The sequence below is a fragment of the Bradysia coprophila genome (assembly GCF_014529535.1).
Source record: "Bradysia coprophila strain Holo2 chromosome IV unlocalized genomic scaffold, BU_Bcop_v1 contig_106, whole genome shotgun sequence".
Taxonomy (NCBI): Eukaryota; Metazoa; Arthropoda; class Insecta; order Diptera; family Sciaridae; genus Bradysia; species Bradysia coprophila.
This window is the reverse complement of record NW_023503372.1, coordinates 4,844,051-4,865,318: the sequence shown is the minus strand read 5'-3', so window position 1 is coordinate 4,865,318 and position 21,268 is coordinate 4,844,051. Positions and strand designations below refer to the sequence as shown.

At 38.6% G+C, this 21,268-nt stretch overlaps 6 protein-coding genes across 8 annotated transcripts; 4 read left to right on the top strand and 2 right to left on the bottom strand.

The window, feature by feature from the left end:
* The first annotated feature begins 1,449 nt into the window (after positions 1-1,449).
* Positions 1,450-3,047, top strand: LOC119071096 (trafficking protein particle complex subunit 1). Of its 2 annotated transcripts, none has more exons than XM_037175739.1 (3): positions 1,450-1,645; positions 2,462-2,744; positions 2,864-3,047. In XM_037175739.1, exons 2-3 carry the CDS (start codon positions 2,503-2,505, stop codon positions 3,042-3,044), a joined length of 423 nt encoding a protein of 140 aa, XP_037031634.1. In that variant the 5' UTR covers positions 1,450-1,645; positions 2,462-2,502; the 3' UTR covers positions 3,045-3,047. The 2 variants fall into 2 exon arrangements, with proteins under 2 accessions (XP_037031634.1, XP_037031635.1); XM_037175740.1 differs by having other exon boundaries at positions 1,450-1,653; positions 2,464-2,744.
* Positions 3,048-3,891: 844 nt separating this feature from the next.
* LOC119071070 (peroxisomal (S)-2-hydroxy-acid oxidase GLO3-like) lies at positions 3,892-5,351 on the bottom strand. 2 transcript variants are annotated; one of them, XM_037175706.1, is made up of 4 exons: positions 4,969-5,351; positions 4,404-4,909; positions 4,154-4,333; positions 3,892-4,095 (listed from the first exon to the last, which is right to left on the bottom strand). In XM_037175706.1, the coding sequence occupies exons 1-4, from the start codon at positions 5,309-5,311 to the stop codon at positions 3,967-3,969; spliced, it is 1,158 nt and encodes a 385-aa protein (XP_037031601.1). In that variant the 5' UTR covers positions 5,312-5,351; the 3' UTR covers positions 3,892-3,966. The 2 variants fall into 2 exon arrangements, with proteins under 2 accessions (XP_037031601.1, XP_037031602.1); XM_037175707.1 differs by having other exon boundaries at positions 4,431-4,909.
* Positions 5,352-8,035: 2,684 nt separating this feature from the next.
* LOC119070716 (E3 ubiquitin-protein ligase ariadne-1-like) lies at positions 8,036-9,457 on the top strand. The gene has a single exon (XM_037175168.1). The coding sequence runs from the start codon at positions 8,036-8,038 to the stop codon at positions 9,455-9,457; it is 1,422 nt and encodes a 473-aa protein (XP_037031063.1).
* A 1,438-nt stretch (positions 9,458-10,895) lies between these two features.
* Positions 10,896-11,655, top strand: LOC119071094 (ORM1-like protein). The gene is made up of 3 exons (XM_037175737.1): positions 10,896-11,174; positions 11,238-11,389; positions 11,455-11,655. Exons 1-3 carry the CDS (start codon positions 11,004-11,006, stop codon positions 11,588-11,590), a joined length of 459 nt encoding a protein of 152 aa, XP_037031632.1. The 5' UTR covers positions 10,896-11,003; the 3' UTR covers positions 11,591-11,655.
* Positions 11,656-12,360: 705 nt separating this feature from the next.
* On the bottom strand, positions 12,361-14,039 carry LOC119071067. Its single transcript, XM_037175702.1, has 2 exons — positions 13,726-14,039; positions 12,361-13,660 (listed from the first exon to the last, which is right to left on the bottom strand). The coding sequence occupies exons 1-2, from the start codon at positions 13,979-13,981 to the stop codon at positions 12,432-12,434; spliced, it is 1,485 nt and encodes a 494-aa protein (XP_037031597.1). The 5' UTR covers positions 13,982-14,039; the 3' UTR covers positions 12,361-12,431.
* A 91-nt stretch (positions 14,040-14,130) lies between these two features.
* Positions 14,131-16,469, top strand: LOC119071069. The gene is made up of 2 exons (XM_037175704.1): positions 14,131-14,312; positions 14,867-16,469. The coding sequence occupies exon 2, from the start codon at positions 14,879-14,881 to the stop codon at positions 16,238-16,240; it is 1,362 nt and encodes a 453-aa protein (XP_037031599.1). The 5' UTR covers positions 14,131-14,312; positions 14,867-14,878; the 3' UTR covers positions 16,241-16,469.
* The last annotated feature ends 4,799 nt before the right edge of the window (positions 16,470-21,268 follow it).

Genomic DNA, 21,268 nt, shown 5'->3' with positions numbered 1-21,268 from the left:
ATAATTGAGTAGTTATCTGCAACAGAGGCATACTTATGTATTTTCGAGTTTCGACACCGTTTTTGTTATCAGCTTAGTAGTTTATACCTTGGGAAAATGATTTTAAACACTTACATAACGTAAATTTGAGAGTGGTCTAACGAGGAAATATTTTTTGAAACCGAAAAATTTGATTTCTTTTCATGAAACATTTATCAAATTACTTCAGGTATAACAATCATCAAAGATTTTTAAGATTTTCATTTTCATACCGAACCGATTTCAGGTTATCAGGTCAACCTGAAAATTATCAGGTTTGGTTATCAGGTCATTTCAGGTTGTCAGGTCAGTTTTGACCTGACCTGAAATTTTCAGGTTGACCTGACCCGATAGTAAGCCTTAAATGTAAGTGATTTTAGGGCTCATGGCTTTTCAGCAGAGAAAAGAATGAAGTGAGAGAGATGATGAGTTTCACATTAAAGGGTTTTGATACGAATAGGTGTTTCGTACGGGTCGGCGTTAGCTATGTTGTATTATAATTTTCTTCCTAAAATTTTTCTGGTAAGATTTTTGTTGATAAAACTTTCGCGTACTTTCCTCATCAGCTGCCATTTGTAACGCATATCTTTTTGCGTGTCGAATCTGTAAGCGTCACCTACACCGATATCAGTTCTTTTGTAAGTGGATAACAGGACTTGCGTCACACCTCCACTGTAAGTGGTTTTGGGCGATGCATGCATATGTTGTTTGCACTTTGCACGTTTTCAGATAAACTGAAACCAGATTCTTCCGGATCTCATATCATATCAATACAGTAGACAGTAAAAAAACAGAGTGCAATTAAAATGTTAACGATGTACGCCTCACGTCCGGCTGCGTCCATGCCGCATCAAACGCTATCGAATCAATTTCGATAAACCACAGCCATTCGATAAACACATTTTCGATCATCGGCTACAAATTGCACGAACAGATGAGAACATTGATCATTGCTCGTCCGGGTCTGTTTGAAAGTCTGTAGAAGTCTACTTCTTCGTGTAACATTCTTGGGAACATGTAGATTACCTGTCACATACGGCTATTCATCTTATATCGATAATGACGACAAAAATAATGACAAGCTCTGGGTAATGTGGTCTTTTATATAGCAAAAAGCATGTTAAAAAATTGAAGTACAAGATTTGAAATCAATAAATTAAAAATACTTTGATCGATGGAAGTAATAGACCCGATAATAACACTTGTCATAGGCTTGCCGTCTGTAACAGGTTAAAGAAGACCGAGTTAATATTAAACCTATGAACAGTATCAGCAATCCATTCATCAATGTTTAGTATTCCAAAGGAACTAAAACCGATTTATCGTCAAAACACTAACAATTTGTGGCAACGTTTCATCGAAACTGATGATACAACGGAAATTCACCACATCTGACAACACTGATATGGTGTGTGGTAGCAGCGGTAGCAGAGCTGCGTGGTAGCCGATATGTCAAATGAAACTATTATAATAACAAGAGGTGTAATAGCAACACAAAACATTGATAGAATAAAAACAAGAACGAAAGGAGGCCAGTGAAGAACCATTTGCATCATATTAGTTTACGGCCGAGTAATATTTTTGAAGAAAAACTGAACAGCATTACGATAGAGTCAACACACTTGGAGGAAAAAGGTACGGTTTTTTCATTTATTACAATTTGAGTCTGTAAACTTGAGTGCTAGACGTGTAAGCTCTACGGCATTTTATTTCTTTTCTTCGATAGTGAGATTAAATCATGTTATCGCTTTCCTGTAGCATCTAATATTTCACTCGAAACTGTCGATTGAACCAAACATTGCCACGAATGTTTCAGCTCCACAGGCGTAAATGTTTGTTCAGTTTAGCTGTTTAGCACTGAATAGTTGTCACACATACTATTAAACCAATTTCACTTTATTAAACTAGGGTGGTAGTTACAGAGACCATTGCTTTTTTTCTCTTCCTTTCGTTGCAATCGTTTTTCCACAATCGCTCGCAGTCATGTGTCTCAGAGTCAGGTCGCAAGCCTCGGCTCAAACCCCCTCTTCATCGGAGGACCAATTTGTTTTTGATGGTAATCCAACTGACTAGGATTGTGTATGCTGCCGTTGTCTCTTGCTGTTGAGATCATCCGCCACCATACTAGGCCGCTATCCCATCTTGATAGTGCCCAGCTGTCTCCGGCCCTCTCTATACGTAGCGTTAAGATACTACCCGAAGACAGCCCCCCTCATCCTTATGCTAAGTGACCCACACTACTACATCAGGGTTGGTTACCTGATCGTTCATGGGGTTGCTCACTATAACAGGTGTCACCACGAGTAGGATAGGATGTAGGAGTTGGTGAACAGAGGCTATGGTACATAAGGAGTACTACGATGCGCGTGAAACACCCTTTGACACCCAAAACACAGAGACCATTGACCAGACTCTAATTTTCACGACCACTCACTGTTTTTCCAGTTAATCAACGTATTCAAGGAAACATTGTTACGCCCCAAAATGACCATTCACAACTTGTACATTTTCGATAAATACGGAACGTTACTTCACTACGGCGAATGGAATCGAATCAAACAGTCCGGAATAACCAAAGAAGAGGAAGCCAAACTGATGTACGGAATGTTGTTCTCGATAAAGTCGTTTGTCAACAAAATCTCACCGACCGATTCGAAAGAGGGCTTCTTGTACTACAAAACGAACAAATACGCGCTGCATTACTACGAAACACCGTCTGGACTCAGGTAAGGCGTTCAAAGAAACAAATGCTCTAAAATGCATCCTCTGAAAGTGATTAGCTTCCTTCCTAATCCTTCGGAGGGGACTGATGATATGCCTGGTGCTGATTTTTTGTAATTTTTAGATTCGTTATTAATACCGACACAGCATCAACATCAGTCAAAGAATTCCTTCAGCAGTACTACTCTAAGGTGTGGGTGGAATACGTAGTGAAAAATCCACTGTGGAACGGCGCACCCGTTACATCCGATTTATTTAAGCAAAAATCTGATGAATTTATTAAACAATCGGTTATGTTTGCGTAAAAATTACAACTAGTATTCAATTGCATCAACGTTAGCCCTTTACTGTGTACTGTGGACCGAAATGGGGTTCCGGACTTGATTCAATAAGTAATTCAAACATGGAAAGGAGCCAGAGACAGAACAAGAACTGCACACATACTGTGTATTGGTTATTTTGCGCGAGGTAAGACTATTTAATTGTAAACACTTCTGGCTTTTGTGAATAAGTCAAGTGCAGAAAGCCGTTGTCATTGTATTTCCATTGTTTCATCGATACCACAAACCAAACATGCTCTACAAATGAAAATTTCCTCTTTCAAGAGCGTTTCCTTAAGACACAGATCGAAATTAAATCGCTGCATCGTCGCTGGTTTTTCTGGTACGTATTTTTTGCACTTTTGCAAGGCTAATGTGTCTCCATCAGCAAAACTTAATAAACTAAATTTATGTTTAGCGGGCCATCAGGCACTGATGATGCCCGAAACTTACCATTTAAAAAAGATCAACTTTGTCTTCTCACAAGCAATTAGTTTCAGAACCACTCATTTCAAGCTCAAAGTTTTTGATAAATTATAAGAACCGGTATGTTGACCTTGGGTTCGCCTCGGTCCAACTTTCACACTAAAATTGAATCTTTCGAGTTCTAATCCCAAGTTATGCAAACAATCAAAAGAAAAGACATTTTACGTCATCAGTTACGTTCTCGCATGAAGTCCGAGGCGAGCCCGAGGTCAATAACCACTCGGAAACGTGACTCTTTATTTTTCATCCGAGTTACGTGCAAAATTGAATAATTTTATTCGCAAAAAATTGGGCTACTTCGTAATTCAGGTCCCTTGTCAAATCAAGTGCTCCTACCTGGTTTACTTTACTCTGTCGTGGAAATATCTATTTTTTACCGCTTTTTATTAGTTTAAAGAGCACAGCTGACATGACCATTTAACTAAAACGGAAACTGGTATCTCACATGTCTCGTTCCAATATCTTCAATCGAATTACAACCGGTCTGTCCGAGTAAGGTGTCTAGTTCTCTTCGAAATATTTCTAAAACATTCTCTACTCCTTGTTGTCCCTTTAATGATATATTACGTGCTCAACATACCAAAGCAAAGTATTTATTGCATGCTTACCGAGTGTACGAGGCCATATAGCGGCGCTCTACCAACAAATACGAATTTCGCTCCAATAGCCAAGGCACGAAACACATCTATGCCGGAGCGTATGCCACCATCTAAATAAATTTCAAATTCATTTCGGGAAGCCGGAAATTGAGCTCGGAAATTGGAGATAATGTCTGATAGTGCCTCAATCTGTAAGACATAGTGAAGGAGAGTAAGCTCAGCTGGGTATGTCAGATCAGAAATGATAATTTAACCTGACCAGTGAAAGTAGAACCTTCAAACTTACACTGGATATTGTACCGTCAATTTGACGACCGCCATGATTTGAGACAATTATTCCTTTAGCACCGTACTGATAGCATAGTATGGCATCTTCTAAAGTAACAACTCCCTTAACAATTACCGGTAAGTTTGTTGAATTGATCAATTTTTGCAGTTGTATCCATGTAGCTTGATGAAACTTGAACTGTAACGGCCTACCATCTTCATCGATATATCTGGCAAAATTTGCCATTGCGTGTACGTCTTTCCACATATTCCTTTTGTTAAAATATCTTAAGGGTGGCACCGACATATCAATAGTTACGACGATGGCTCCAAAACGCATATGTTCAGCTTGTTTCACAAAGTCTTGGGTAATCGAGTCATTTTCGAACAGAAACATCTGCATCCATTTTTCGGCATCAGGAGCTTCCTTGACTACATCTTCAAAGCTGACGGACGATGCGCTTGATACGATCATTATTGTGTTGGCGGCATTCGATGCTTATATAAATTGAATACAGACATCAACAGCTTCGACAAAAGAATATATTTAATGTTACCTCGAATTGTCGCAAGCTCTCCATCTGGATGCCATCTTTTCTGTAATCCCGACGGTGCAATACCCACTGGAAGCTTAAAAGATTTCCCTAATGCTTCTGCTTTTGTGCTTCGGTTGGAAACATCTAGCAAATACCGTGGAATTACTTTGATCCTAGAAAAGGCTTCACAGTTTCTCTTCAGCGTATAGTCCTTGTCCGCACCGCGTTGTAAATATTCAAGTGATGCCAATGGAAGTCTTTGCTTTGCGTAGTCTTCGTAGTCTTCAACGGTGATTGGTTCACAGGCTAGTATTAATTGGAAAAGCCCGCCCACACAGCACGAGTAAAAGATGAAATGATACATCTCGGATCGAGAGTCTGGGTATGACAAACAAACCTCCGAAAGTACGTTTTGGATAGTTCATAATGTGATTATGTCTCGTAATGGTGTTTTAACCAATCAAACCGGCAATTGAAAAGGTCAATTAATAATTTCGAAAAGAAATCAAATAAAAACGTGCAGTGCTGTAGTTTTTAGAACATATTCTTTGCGCCCATTAGAAACGCGCAGACCCGTAGCTAGGACATAATCTCAGAAAAGTGCGGTTTTCGACAGATGTAAATGATTGCAGTGCAAGGAATATTAATTTCAAAATCATTGAATCTTGTACCAAATGATATCTTCATCGCGTCCTCCTAAGTATGACAAGTAAGCGAGTTGTTCCACGTGTTATACGATCATTGTTCGTTATTTTACCGCTAAAGATGAGAGTGGACGGACATGTACGTACATGAGGAATTTTCCCTTTCATTCCTTCCCAAACCAACACACTCTCATTGTATACAGTAATGTCAGATTACGCCCTGGTTTGCTTTTTTTTTTAATTTGGCAAGGGCAGCAATCATACACGACAAAATACAAAGTTCCAAACAAGCACGTAACTGGTTTGAATTAATGAGAGCAGTGAGCACTGAGCAGGAACTATTTTTGGAAACTTGACTCACTAAATTGGTTACAATTTGTATAGGTTCTAATGAGAACGTTACTTGTGTGATAACAGCCCTTTGCTTCGGCTTGGGCCTCACACTTGGAAAAACAAAAAGTTCTAGTTCTAAACTAGTAAATACGTAATCAACAATTTATGTTCTTGAGATATATGAACGTGTAATTACTGTTGTGAAAATTGGAAATCGGGTCGCGTTACAAACCCTCTGACTTCACTATACCCAGCCAGCAATATATTTCATTCGCTGTGCCTTCTCCTAGATTACGCAAGGCTAACCAGGAAAGCGGTTAAGCATAAACTCGCAGACCCACAGTTCGTACACTATGGCATTTATCTATCTTCTTTATTTCATATCAAGCTTCTGATCTCTCTGAGAGATTCTCCTTCTGCCATGATGGGTATCGCACGCATGTAAACGGCTCGTATCTTATGACATTTTCAAAAGATTTCGTTGTGAGATTCATCTTTCTTGAACTGACTGGCTTAGCTGTTGATACATTACTGTTATGTCAAGTCCTATAAGAACTTGAAATAACATTAGTCCTCCTCATCTTATCGTTTTTCGAGGAAAAAAATTGCGTTACAGTACCGACAGAAAAGCAATTGTCATCACTGCAAGCATGCGTATCATTACTGTACTCTATTTAACTTTTATTTCTCTTATTTTCTTAACTTTTTTCAAATTTTTCAGGCAAGGGTCACGCACACGCACTGTCATTTGAGACAGTATTGACACCTGCCAAATAGAGTATTTCTTTTGTATGAAAAATTCTTTCACATTTTTTACAGTGCAAAAATTTGTATGATACACTGTCCACTTTCAGTACTCTATTTAGAGTACCACTTACGCTTGAAGTGCGTTGGTCAAGTGCAATATCAGTAGAGATTTTTTCGGTCATGTGGATGTAACTGTGAATAAGTAATTTATTTTTAGAATATTCAATTCTAGGATGATGCATAACATCAATAGTTAATTGTGTGATATGATTCTCCGAAAGTGATACGATGTGTTATTTATGTTCTTTGATAGTATAGACAAAATGCAGAAATACTAGTGAAATGTGGATAAACAAAGAACAAGAGATTATATAGTTAAATTGCCCTATTAAATATTTCTAAGGAAAAACAAGGAGTTTCACGAAATCAATGAAATAAATGGAACGGCGCACTGATAAACTGATGAAGCAATGTTGAATGTTATCAGTTGAGTGATTAAATTCAAGATTTCAAGCAAATATTACAGCTGTGTACATGCCTTGGTTCAATCACGTATTTCAGTCACTAAAATCTCGTCAAAGATATTGGCATAGCCAGACCTATCGTAATATTACAACATCGTATTAGTGTAATAAATAAGCTTAGAGTGTATTTATGTGCCTGAGTGGTGTTGTAAACTGTAGTGGTAGCCATCTATGCATTCAGATATCAAAAGTAAAATTACTACTGGAGCCAGAACATCTTTTCCACATCAACCTCAACCACCTATCACATTTTGTAAAGTTAAAATCAAACAGAGAAAATGACTTTATATCTTATCTTATATCTTAATGCCTCATTTATTATACGAACAGTTAAATATAGAGATGGGACATGCTACATTAGCGACTTATAACAAAAATGAAATTTCGCTGATTTAGCTTCGAGGCCGCTTTAAATTGACTATGTCAATAGAAGTTTTTTTCGATAATTTATTACAAAAAATTTGTAAGCCAAGCGGATTTAAACGAATGAATTTCATTTTTCTTATAATTCGCTAATGTCACGTGTCCCGTTTCATCATTTAATATTAATATGACTCACAAGAAGGTGGAACGCTGAGTGGTTGGTGTCATTTATTGTGCTGTTACTTTAAACGAGTTATTTAAATTCAAAATCGAAAAGTATCGGAAGGGCAGCAATACGCATGTGAACACAGCTTAAAAGCGACAAATGAGACATCTTGTGTTGTATATTGAAACTCTCGTGACACATGCGCAAACAGTGTCCTAATCGTTCTAATCGGGCCGAAGAAGCACATCAACACAAATCTAACTGTAGAGGCGAAAAAAGTAGAGCGCGCCATTGTTTCCACCAATCTTAAAATGTCCACAAACTCAAGCGATATTGACGACGATTTTGGACAGATACCCAACGATTATAGCGAAGAATCTGATGAGGCAACGAGTGAAGGTGTCAACAGCAACCTGGAATATGAGTTTCTCACAAAGAGCGACCTAATTTGTGAGATGAGAACCGACGTTGCCAAGGTAGCGGCTGTTCTGAATTTAAGTGAAGCGATTGCGAAATCTTTGCTAAATGAATTTGAATGGAACGTTGAGCAGTTAATTACCAGATATTACGATGCTGTCAGTTTAGATATGTTGACCATTGACGATCTGAGTTCAGACATTTCTGATTCGGGTGAACAACAGCCAGACACCGAATGTGAGATATGCCTCACACCTTTTGCAGACGTAACTGTTGTAGACTTCCAGTGTGGTCATCGGTTTTGCGAAGATTGTTGTGGTGAATATTTTAAGGCAAAAGTACTGAACGATGGCGTAGGCGACAACATTAAATGTCCACATACTCACTGCGAAATGGTGATCGACGATGCAACCATACTCAGATTGATTCCTGCCAATGTTTTACATGTACTTCACACATTGATAACACGCGCTTTCGTTGAAGCTAATCCGCTGCTTCGGTACTGTCGATCAGAAGTCTGTGAATATACAATGAAAGCCAACACACTGGAACCAGTCCGAGCTCGAGTGATCTGCAAATGCGGCGCCGAATCTTGCCTTCAGTGTGGCGAGATATGGCATGATGCAATCCCATGTGCATTGCTCCAGAAATGGAAACGGATTTGTGTCGACGACTTCGAAAACGCCGAATGGCTGTATGAGAACACGCAAAAATGTCCAAAGTGTACGTTTAACATTGAAAAGGACGGAGGGTGTAATCATATGCAATGCAAATCGTGTGCTTACCAATTTTGTTGGATATGCAGAAGTGAGTGGCATCATCATAAAACTTGTAATAAGTTTGTACAGCATGGTGACGATATCACAGCTAGGTTGATTCACTACAGCACGCGATACACAAATCACATAGAATCGCTGAAGCTCGAACGTGGAATTTACGATTCCGTTGTAAAGAAAATGCCCTTTTTAACGGTGGAAGAGGTAGCCGAGGCAACAAGCACAGACATGATCGTCTTAAAACGAGCCGTTCAGAGCCTCCAACGATCCAGACAAATCTTAATATCCACCTATGTCTTTGCCTACTACACGATGCGCTGCAATCAACTGACCATTTTCGAAGATAATCAAAGCGATTTGGAACGGGCAACAGAGAATTTATCGTGGCTTTTGGAGCGAGGCATCAGCAGTGAACGTTGGGTCGATGTGAAACAGAAGCTGGAAACGCGGTACGAATATTGCAATAAACGGCGATGTGTTTTGTTGGAGCACATCAGGGAAGGGTATCAAAACGACTATTGGAAACTGAATGACGATTAACTGGAAAAGTTCTTGTCTTGTCTTGTTTGTGTTCAAAAGTGTTAAATGTCAATTGGAAAATAAAAATTTAGAAAAGTAACCGGAACGACGAAAGTTTATAATTCACTCGATGAGATCCTGGCAAGTTGTAAGGGAAACTTACATTCAGTAGCATATTCACCACCGAAAGTTGTCTCCCATTTTCCGCTCAGTTGATTGTTCACAATTTTTGGTATAAGCCAGCTTGAAAATCCACACCAGCCCTATTTTCTATTTTTAGCTTTTCGAGACCAATCATTCCCTTTTTGAACCCGAATCCTTTCGAGTATCACACAGGTGTTTCAACAGAATCTCAGTCTATTGGTCTACTGTCTCTTTACCTTCATCTATCCAATTTTATACCTGAGGTGTGATACCCGTCCTTACTATTTGTAGATGTTCCCCTGTCTTGAATGGATCTTTTGTCCTCAAATATTGGTCACGTGGTTTGAGGTTTTGACTTTGATCTGATTATCTTCTTGTGACGGTGTACTGGTGTCGGGGAATCTCCCACACGCGATCATAGTATGCGTCCTTTTACGACATGTAACGAAAAGTCATGACTGTGCGAGATTCACCACTTAGAGGTGAATCTCGCACACCATGAATTTGTGTGGTGTGCGAGATTACCCTACCCCGGTATACTCCAGAATTTTTTTTGAATAGAACGAGGACGAGGGTGGTTTTTTCTGTGGTTTTGTTTGGCGAAGGTTTGTTTTCCCAGTAGTTAACTAAATTTCCAAATTTTTATCGAGGTCCGACACAAAAGAAGGAATTTCCATCTGTTGTCCTAAATGTATTTTAGTACCATAGCACTACTTCTAGCATTAACACTCATTTGTCAGATGTCAAAAAACATCCAAACTCTGATACAAGTATGCGTCTTCACTTGTATGTGTTGTGTGCTTTTACTCACACCTAGAAAGCATAATGCTGTCTGAAAGTATAGTTTCCACTTAAAAAGAGCACTCCGTTCAGCCTCCGTCTACATGACAGTTGTAAAATAGAACAAAAGAACTGTCACGCAAACGGAGTGGAAATTGGATTTATTTCAATTTTTTACTCCGTTTACGTGACAGTTCCTTTGTTCTATTTTACAACTGTCATGTAGACGGAGGCTAAACGGAGTGCTCTTTTTAAGTGGAACTATACTTAAAGAAAGAAATGCAAAGCTTATACTGATACCATCAGCAGTCTCCAAATATTTTCTGTGTTAATGCTAGGAGTAGTGATACGACGTTACCCATCAATGGATAATTTAAGGACGAATGATAGAAACGGTGCTTGGTATGTGAAATTTTTTGATGCGAGCCGAAGGCGAGATCCATAAACACATTTGAAGCAATTTTCCTCATTTGTCTGGACGAGTTTGCAGACTATGTGATTTCGTACAGTGAGAGTTAATCAAACGGGAAAAGTAATAAGAACCAAAACGGTTGGAATTGTCATTAACCTTGATAGTGTTTTTGTTGTGACGAAGAACGAATCAAAAGTTTACCCTGTGAATGAAAAAACAAAATATTCAATAATGATAGCCGGTGGTCATGGTGAAGCAAACCCAAACACGTCTTGGCTAGATTCTCGTGGATTCTGGCTGGCCTACATTTTGGGAATGGTGTTCATTCACTTAGTCATTCTATCGATACCCTTCGTCGACATTCCCTTTGCCTGGACCATAACAAATGTCGCACATAACTTGGTACTGTGAACGAATTTGAATCAAAGCTCCATTTTGATGGTTACAGGGAAACTTATCTTTCAGGCTCATCTGTATTTTCTGCATGGAATCAAAGGTGCACCCTGGCTCAGTACAAATACGTCATCGGAAAGACGTTACACTCATTGGGAGCAGATAAATTACGGACAACAGTTCACTGAAACTCGGAAATTTTTGACTATTGCACCGATTGTAATGTGAGGAATTTTTGTCTTTCACCCAATACGAACTTGTTCTTATCGCAACTATTGACTTATCGCAGATTTCTTCTTGCCTGTATCTATACTAAGAATGATGTGAGTCATTTTACTGTAAATTTTCTGTCGCTGATGGTCGTACTGATTCCAAAACTACCGCAATTTCATGGAGTGCGTCTGTTTGGCATTAACAAATATTGATTGAAATCGGTTCGGTAGCACTTGGGTAAATGATGGCTGTTAAATAAATCGGTTTCGTATTTTGACAAATTGAGTTTTTCGAATGAGATTGTCTCGTCAGCTGGGTGTACGAAGCATATCTACTAGTAAATGGGTCAAGGTAACGTTTCCTTCAAAAGTTACAGTATTTTTGGCCAGGGATTTTCGATTGTCGAATGAGAGTTGTGATCAGATCAAGAGTGCTTGGATATAATTTCCAAGGAAAGTACGGTTAGTGAAGTTGATAGTAGAGATATTATGCGACGGAAAACTAGATCTCGGTGAGATGAATCACATTCAAAAATCAGCAAAGCTGATTACTCCAATTACTTTCTAAATTTTTTTTGGTGAAACGGCTGCAGCAGAACCACAGACATCATTTGAACCATTGGATGCGAATTTCATATTCAAGGGCATCGATATCCAACGCATTGGCCATTGTGGTACATAAATGGTGTACAAAGTAGGGTAAGACCGATCGTGGTTGTTGTTAGAGTTTTTAGTTACACTGCATATCGAGTGTTCATCGTTCATGGTAACACATCGAACTAGGGAGTAAAAAAATGTAATCCAAGTGGTCAATCCACTGTTAGAGGTACATCGATCAAAGCACTTCAATCAATATTAATCATAGTCAACAGCTGCCAAATAGAGTACTAGTTGTACGATCCACTGTCAAGTTTCAGAATGAGAGTTTCAGTTGAGAATGAGAGTGGCACTCACGTTTGAAATGCATTTCAAAAATCCAACACTTTTCGTTTCGATTCAAAGTTTAATGTTGACATTGCGCTACCGTATAATAATACAAATTACAAATAAAAAATCAGAATTCAAAATTAGCGAAATTGTAACATACAAATTGGAGGATATGCGGAGGAAGGTTGAGTGAATACAAAGCCTTTAGGGCATCGTAGTGTGAGAATTGTGTGAAAAAGTAATATCGAACTTGCAAACGACATAGCTTCTTCAACGTAGTCAATCCGTTAACTGGCTGATCCAGAATACCTGGAAAATGGCACCTATTACGAACATAGCCCTCCGGCAATATAGTGTTAACCAAAGCCACGAATGCAGCTAACATTTCTAGTGACATCACTGCAACTTGCCTGTCGCTCATAAACATTTTCAAATTGAAGCCGTGCGGAATGAGTGTCTTCAAAAATGTGAAAAATTTTTGTGGGTCGAATGATTTTGGTGATTTCTTTATGTATTGACAAAGAGGCTCAAACTGCGTGTAATGCTGGCATTGTTCCTCGAAATTCCATCCGGCGCTCATAAACTCCGAGACGTACTCCAGGTAGAATGACTCGTCGGCCAGAAACAATGTGTACAACTCCACAAGGAAATTCGACCAAATACTTTCCCTTTCGCCGTCTGATTCTACTGTCAAGGAAGCCAATCGCTCGAAATGCTCTATTTTGTTGACATCTTTTAGCAAGCCCAAGATTAAGCAATGATAACCGTAAGTACCCGATGCCAATATCTTATCGACGAAATACTGTTTCGATGGTGGCACGTAGAATGTCCTTGCAAGTGTCGTATACAATTTGCAATTCGGTTCGTTGTGATGATAACAGAAAAATACCATTTCGTGAATGCCGTCCATTTCCTCTTTCTCCTCCGCATATGTATTGAACGTAAGGTTTGCCAATTCCTCAATACAATCTAACTGGTCCTGTTGTAAAGGACCCCGACGTATTCGATTGAGCAACTTGACAAATAATAGATCGCAAGCGAATTGACCCATGTCATTCCGTAGTGTTGGATCACATTCCGTCTCGTACAGCAGAAATCGTATGATGTCTAATTGTGTTTCCATCGCAGCAATATGAAGCGCGGTATCACCATCCAAATCTCTATTGTTCACCGGACACCCATGAGCAACAAGGACCTTGACGATGTCAAGCCGTTTTTGATTGATTGCGCATTTTAGTGGGTCGACCTCTTCTTTGTTCACGAAGTTGACCAGATCTGGATTTGCTTCGAGCAGAGCGGTTACAATTTCTAACGATGTATCCGGAAATGAGCATGCGATCTGTAGAGCCGTTTCACCTTTAAATTAACGACTAGTTTGAATAGAAGCAAAAAAAAAATGCGGGCGAAAAATGCGGTGTCACCTTCAAACGTTTCGGCGATTGTCGATAACCCTTTCAATGTGAGCAGGTATTTGACACAATCGACATTGTCTGTTCTAACCGCATGATGTAAGCCAGTCCAGTAGTGATTATCCCGTGACTGCAGAATTTGCTGCCTTTCACGGCTGGTTTTAGCATTTTTCAGTACCGCCTTAATGCCATCGATATTTCCTTCGTAACAATAATTCAAGAAAGACATCGTGTAGCAGCAATCACTTCTGTAGAGTCTTTTATCCATATGATTATACAAAGCTCTGTTGTCCAAACCAAAGCATTATGCACACTGAGTGCTTATACTTTGGTCCAAACAATTATGCGAGGCTGGTTCACATGTTTTCAGATATGAGGAAACCGAAATCAGCTGGACATGAAAACATTGAACGGACTTTGACGTGCGATGCGGATTGTTTGTTTACATTTTATTTGCTCAACAAGTGAAATCGGTTTCTGAATACAATTAGCTACGCACAACATTTTCTTTGTTTCTCAAATTGATGTACATCGTGGACCATAACTAGGACTTTTCTGAAAATTCGATAATTCACCTGGTAGATCCAGGTCACATGAAGGTAATTTCAACTCGAACTAGGCAACACGATTTTTTTGCACGGATGGTGGAATAGTGTGTTGATGCCCTGAATGTGAAAGACGCATCCGTAGGTCCCAATGATGTCTGTGGTTCCGCTGCAGCCGCTTCACACAAAAAAAAAAATTAAAGTAAATGGGAATGGGACAGGTTTTTGGTCATTGGTGCAGCAGCAGTTTGATCAGTTTGCCGTGAGTTCAAATAACCACTACTCATTTTTAGTACTACATCGACGGTACATATTTACGAGTAATTTTCGTCTTGCTTCGCTATTGTACTAACTTGAAAAAGTGAAGTCTTTCGAGTAGTTATTTGAACTCAGTGCACCCTACATACCTGCTGCACCATGACCTGTCCTGTGCTTATTATTTTTTTTAATGTTTTTGCTGCGGAACCACAGGCGTCATTTTAACCAACGGATGCGTGTTCCGTATTCAGAGTACTCAGACATATCCTAAACAACTAAGCCGCCACCATCCGTGGACATTGTTGTGATATTGACATTCCGACTCATCGCACTTTCTCGATATGATTCAGATATAACCGGAAATGGGTAAATATGCACTGCGTAGCAAAAAACGTCAAACAGGCAATGAGGACGAAGAAAGCCGTCATCCCAAGAAATCAAAGGTTAACCGACCAACGGAACCATCCACCAAAATTCAAGATTTGAATGATGACTGCATTGACCATATATTTGGCTATTTACGCTACAACGATGTATTGTCAGTGTCGCAAGTGTGCCAGCGATTTGAGAGTCGGGCACGAGATGTATTCAGACGTAAACGGCACAATGTCCAAGTATTCACCGTGAAGGCAAACGAATCGAAATATTTGCTGCGTCGTATCGGTCCCGCATTATCGAAATTGGAAATATTTTTCGGCGAGGATGTGGTCAGAAATGCCCAGACCATCGACATTGCGACAAAATGTTGTGTGGATAGTTTGACGGAAATGACGCTGCATTGCCTTAGTAAGCGGAATAAACTGCGCAAGCCGTTTAACTGTGTCAGCAAGCTGACACTCAGTTTCTGTGATATGATCGGGCACTTCAAATTAATCAAATGGTTCCCCAATCTCACGTGTCTGACATATCACTACACAAAGAATTTGCGAAAATTTATGAACCAAAACATCCCAACGATGGACACGCTGAATATAAACTACGTTACGACGCACAAGGAAACGATAACCATGTTAACGTCGAATCCTCAAATCCGAAATTTGTCACTGACCTTCGTCTCGGAAGGTGGCTTAGGAATACAGCACAGTTTACTAGCGGCCATCGACAAGGCTCTGCCACACCTTGAAACACTGAATTTGGTCATCGATCGTGTACGGAATTTCCAGACTGAAAATTTACCGCCGTACTTTCAACAGTTGAAAACATTGAAAATCGAAAACTACTCAGACCATTCAAACACCAGCTTGGTCAACAATCTGTCGATAACGCCCACAAATTTGGAACAATTACAGTTACGGCTTAGCGATACAGCGATCGATTCGCATTCATACCATTGCATCACAAAGTTCAAAAATCTGCGTTTGCTACAAATGATGCCCGCCCAACGTTCGTTGAGCATGGCCGACACACTGATGTTAACTAATCAACTTCCTTTACTGGCAAAGATCGAACAAACTGTCGATTTTGCCGTAATTACACCATGGACAAGTGATGAAGTGGCCGACTTTCTTCGCAGTAGCAACCAATTGACGGAACTGGCTTTCGTTTTTGTCTATGAGGCGCAGGCAAAATTTAATCGAACCCTGTATTTCATCCAAATGAAATTCAGCGGAAGCAATTGGATGGTGAAGAGCGAAGAGAGACATGCACCGAAAATATTCGATTCGTACGGCGTAAGTAGTGTCATACAAAAGCAATTCGTTATCACTGTCGTTAAAAAATTGTGAAAAATCCAAATTCATTTAGTTCTTTGGACCATCAGGTATTTGTAGGCATTAAAGAACCATCAGGTATTTACCACACGAGTGTACATAAGCATAGTTCTGCTCCTAGCATTAGCATTGAAAATATTGGTATACAGTAGGCACTTTATTAACTTTATTTAACTTATCAATCGTGCATGCTAGAAGAAATGCTGTGGCATGACATAAGGTTTAAACAGGAAATAAATTGTTATCAAAGTTACGAAGTGTCTTTCTTCTTGTAAGTCGTGGGTAACTGTCGAACAGTCATCAATCATCATGGAATCAAGCTTAGTAACACATCCTCTCTTCTTCAACTAGCGAAACTCACACCTTTTCCGATTTATCCATTATCCTAAGGGAACTTTCCACAATTCTCACATGAAACTACTGGCGTTAATCCACACGGACTACTCATTGAAAATACTACTTATTCGGCTTACATAAATAGTAATTTGTTAACCGAGGGTAGAAAATAGAAAATTTCACCAAGAGCTTAAAGTGGAAGTTCCTATTTCTCCCCAAGGTGAACACAACGTTTTTAATGCTTGCGCATTTTTGTCCACTTTGAAGAAAATAAAATGAAAATCGAGTTTTTGTATTTAGCCATTTTAGGCTAGAAAATAATCATTTTCTCACCCGCCATTTTGGGGGAGAATGACAAAGTCAATTTCTTTCTAGACAGCAGGCTAAGCATATTGACTCTAGAAGTTGTCAAGAACAGGCTGCAGATTGTAGACCGTTTTATCAGCTTACATTTTTTCATGCATCTGGCATGTTTGGAACGGATATTAAGTTCATGCAAAAATGTGCCTAAATGGAAATTTCGCGAATTAGATGAGACAGTTGAAAATCGAGGCGAAGCCGAGGTTGGCAACGTTCCGTGAGCGCCTAATTCGATAATACGATTTTTTGTTTACAGGTTTGTGAACCTCATTTTTAGAAACTTTAGAAGCTTTAAAGCACTAGCGGGTAAATATTAAAACGTAAATCCATTAACGAACTACTTTGATCGCACTACCGTTTATTTACGTATCTGTTGTGCAGTACTCTATTAAGAGTACCACTTGGCTTCCACTCATGCTTCAACTGCGTCGGGATGTTCTATGATTTTCCGTTTTTTCTTGAAGATTTTCGATGGATTTTTGATTCTTTTATTTTGAGGAAATTTTCATATTTTGAAGGATCACAAAGGATTCTCTATGAATATTTCTCCCTCGATCTACGTTCCACAATAGATTTGTATGTAAAACTTTTTACGCAAAGAGACCAACAAATAGGCTACCTGCACGGAGTTGTCAAAACTATTTTATTCGGATTATTCAGGTCCTAAAACCCATGAATACAAATTTTGTTCGATCAATTACGTTAATTAGTATTTTAAATCAGCAGTTCAGATTTTCTGTCGACGTCATAATTTTCATTTTCTAGTAGTTGTTTACATCAGAAGGCATACGAAGAATAATTGCTGAAAAGGGGCACTCAATATTTCGGCGGCGACAGGCCAAACAATTTAAACTATGGAATCTGGCCATGGTTCGAGCGTTTCGGTGTACTTACTGTTGTGGTCGGAGATAAGTTCAAAATCGATGAGTCGACGTTTCCTAGTTTGGTAAGACGACGATATTATTTTCACCCTTGAAATGGCACTCATCGATAGAAAAAACGTCAGACAGCGATCCAACAAAAACAAGCAATTTATAGCTCCGAATCGCAAAGTTCCCTCTCCTCATCAGAGTCATCTCCATTTTTAGCACGCTTAGCGCGCGGACCATCCATGTCAGGAACTTCAAGTGTTGTGGAAGCTGACGTTTCTGGGTTGACATCGGAGAAGCCGTCTCCCTCCCATATATTGGATCGTAGCAATTCTTCAAATGCTTTGGTCACCTGCCGGGTCCTTAAAATAAATTAAAAAATATTTTAGCACACGTCGTAGTCTAATGATTTACGACTCCGTATCCGTACATGCTACGTTTGGCCCCTTTCTCGAGAATTGATGTTATAGTTTCAGCTATAAAATCATGGGTTGAGGCACCCATCTCATACCGGCAATATGACACTCCGCGAAGCTCTTCTGGAATTAGATTTTCGATGGTAGCAACCGCCGCGATAAATTGACTGAAATGCAATTGTGTCGAAATAAGTTAAGTTAATCAATTATCGTCCAATTATTGACCAACAAATCTGACAATTCATACCGTAAGTGTGCCTAAAATTTGAATTTTAAGTGAACGATTCGATGAAAAAGTGAACCGAAAAATACATTTCAAAGCTTCATTGGCTTCATTGTATGAAAATGACGCACCGTTACAAAGACGTCCGTACATTCCATTTTGAATTTCGACCGCACTTACGACGTGAATTGATGTGCTGCTCACACTTACGGTGGAATTAAATTTTCGAATTTTAATCTATTGAACTGCTTAATTAACGCAAGCAAATGCTTGAGACGTTGAATCTCCTTGGGAAACATTTTTTTCGTTATGGCAAGTCTTCTCAGGGAAATGTGTTTTTTACCCATTATTTATAAACGGAAAACAAAAGATTTACACCTTACACCCCTTACACCAAATTTTGACAGTCTCTGCTGTCATCGTAATATTATACCGCGTCTCTACTTTATCCGCAATAGAGAGCGTACTTTTCAAAATAATTGGTTTTAGACCTGTACGAAGGACGTTTACTACTCGGTTCCTAACAAGCCGAGTCGGTAGGATCAAAGTGATCCGTCTGTGGTAGAATAAGAAGGAAACCAATCTAATTCTGTAAGAGTCTGACACGGTGCGATAATTCGATGCATTCATTCAACGCACCATACTGAACATCCAAAAACATTTTTCTTAAATTGGTAATTTCCCAGAGCGGCATGTGATTTTTCTTCGGAAAATAGTGAAAAAGTGATCAAATTTTCCGAAAATAGTTGGCATTCTCACTATCAATTGATTTATAAAAAAGTGACCGAATATAGTGAATAAATCCAACTCTAAATCGTGAATTTGAAGCACACCCTTTCGGTTTCTACTAAGAAAAAGTAAAGTACACTTAAAGTTCACTTTATTATTGTCCCTTTTTCTAAGTGTGGAACACAATCACTGACTTGTTTTTGTCCCTTAATCTGAAACACCAAAATGAAATATTATTTTTACAGACTTTTTTAGAGCAAATATCTCTGCGATCAAAAGAACTCCATATGAAATATTTAAAACTCAACGGCGCATGTTTAAACTGACCTAGTAAAAAATCGCATCGCAGACACTGTAGTCGAGGATATCTGAATGTACTTTATAAAGGACAGTAAAGGAAGGTGTTCAAATATTTAGAATTGTTTATAGAGGTGGCAGCCCTTTAAGGGAAACAAAATACCGGAGTTACCTCATTGATTAAGGAAAAAATTGCTAAAAACAAGAGTGATTAATCCTCTAAGATTCTTTACCTTCGCTTGATTCAAATAGTATATTACTTACTAATGTAATAAATGCTGGAAATGCCACTTCTTGTGCGAAATTTTGCGATCGAGTCGTAACCGAGGTTCGGAAACACACAAGAATTGCCATTTCCACCATTTGTTCCATTGCCAAGTAAGGTATTGTACACAAAAACTTGAGGTAAAGTTTCGCCGTAGTGAAATAAAGTTATTTTAAAGATTTTTTTCTTCTTTCTTTTTTGAACATGATCGATTAGGTTTTTAAATTATGTTCATCGGTGTTCCACTTTTAGTTAGAATTTTTTTTAGTCAAAGCTTGCGCGGGCAAATATTTTGAAAATTTGCGAGTAGCCTCAGGTGGGTGGTTGTATTCTGGGACCAGTCTGGGAATCTTGTTGTATGTTTTTTGTACTTCACACGTACCCCCACAAAGAAGTGATAATAAATTGGGTTTAAAAAAAAAAAAAAACCAGTAGATAATAGCTGATTTGAAATTAAAATTATTTTAAGGTTTTGCATTGGCAAGGTCCAAAAATAAGGCGAACTTTCAAGAACTTTTGAAGCTCATTTTTGCTGTTCTTCGATTTTAGATGTGTTTTCGTTAACAATTGAAAAAATCGAAAATCGAAAAATCGTATCAACTGGAGGTTTTCCAGTAGATGATTTTTTCCATTCCAGAACAATCGTCCTATTTTTGGACCTTGAGAAAAGTAGAAAAAACCAATAAAAAGTTGGTCACTTTCGCTTCTTTAAAAAACAGTTGGAATAAGAGAAAAGTAAGTCACATGCCGCCCTGAATTTCCGCATATCCAACGGTAAGTACGGTAAGTATATTCACAGACATATCCGTGTAAGAAGGAGAAACGCAGACTTTCCATTTTCGATTTGTCGAATGTGCACATCACTCTGAAATCGTCTATGCCCACTTCGACGCTCTTCAGCCTGCAAACGAGCAAACCTTCGGAGTTTTATAGACCGAACTTTCTGTTGTAACAAATGAAGTAAAAGATGTCGAATCGAACGAAACGGAATACTTACAACGAAAGAAGTAACAGATTTGCCGAATATGATCACGATACGTCTGCTGTTTCTGAAAGGTTAACATTCCCCTTGAATTGAACCTTTGTGAATTATAGTGAGGGTATGGAAATCGACGAAAGACTTACTGAACCACTCGGGATGACGAGAATTGTGAATGAAAAGAAAACAAATCTGTCTTATGATTAGAATTGCTTCCTTTAAGCTTATTATTTAGATAACACGTTCAAAGCAAAAAGAAAATTTCGCTTTTCCAGCTGACAATACACAAAAACAGTTTTCATATTTTTATTTTTGTGTTTCTCAAATTTATTATTTTTGTTTTATTTTTCTTAAATTACTTTCTTGCACATAATTTTCTTTATAAATTTCCTTTTTTTTGCAGTTGATTTACTTTCCTTTTTCTTTTGCAATTATTTCATTTTTTTTATAAGCATCACGTCTGTCTTTCCGTCCACAAATTCTATTTTAATGAATTTTTTTAATTATATATTCCATTTTGTTGGTCTAAAAAATTGTTTCCTTATCACCGGTTGTAAGTTTCCACAAAT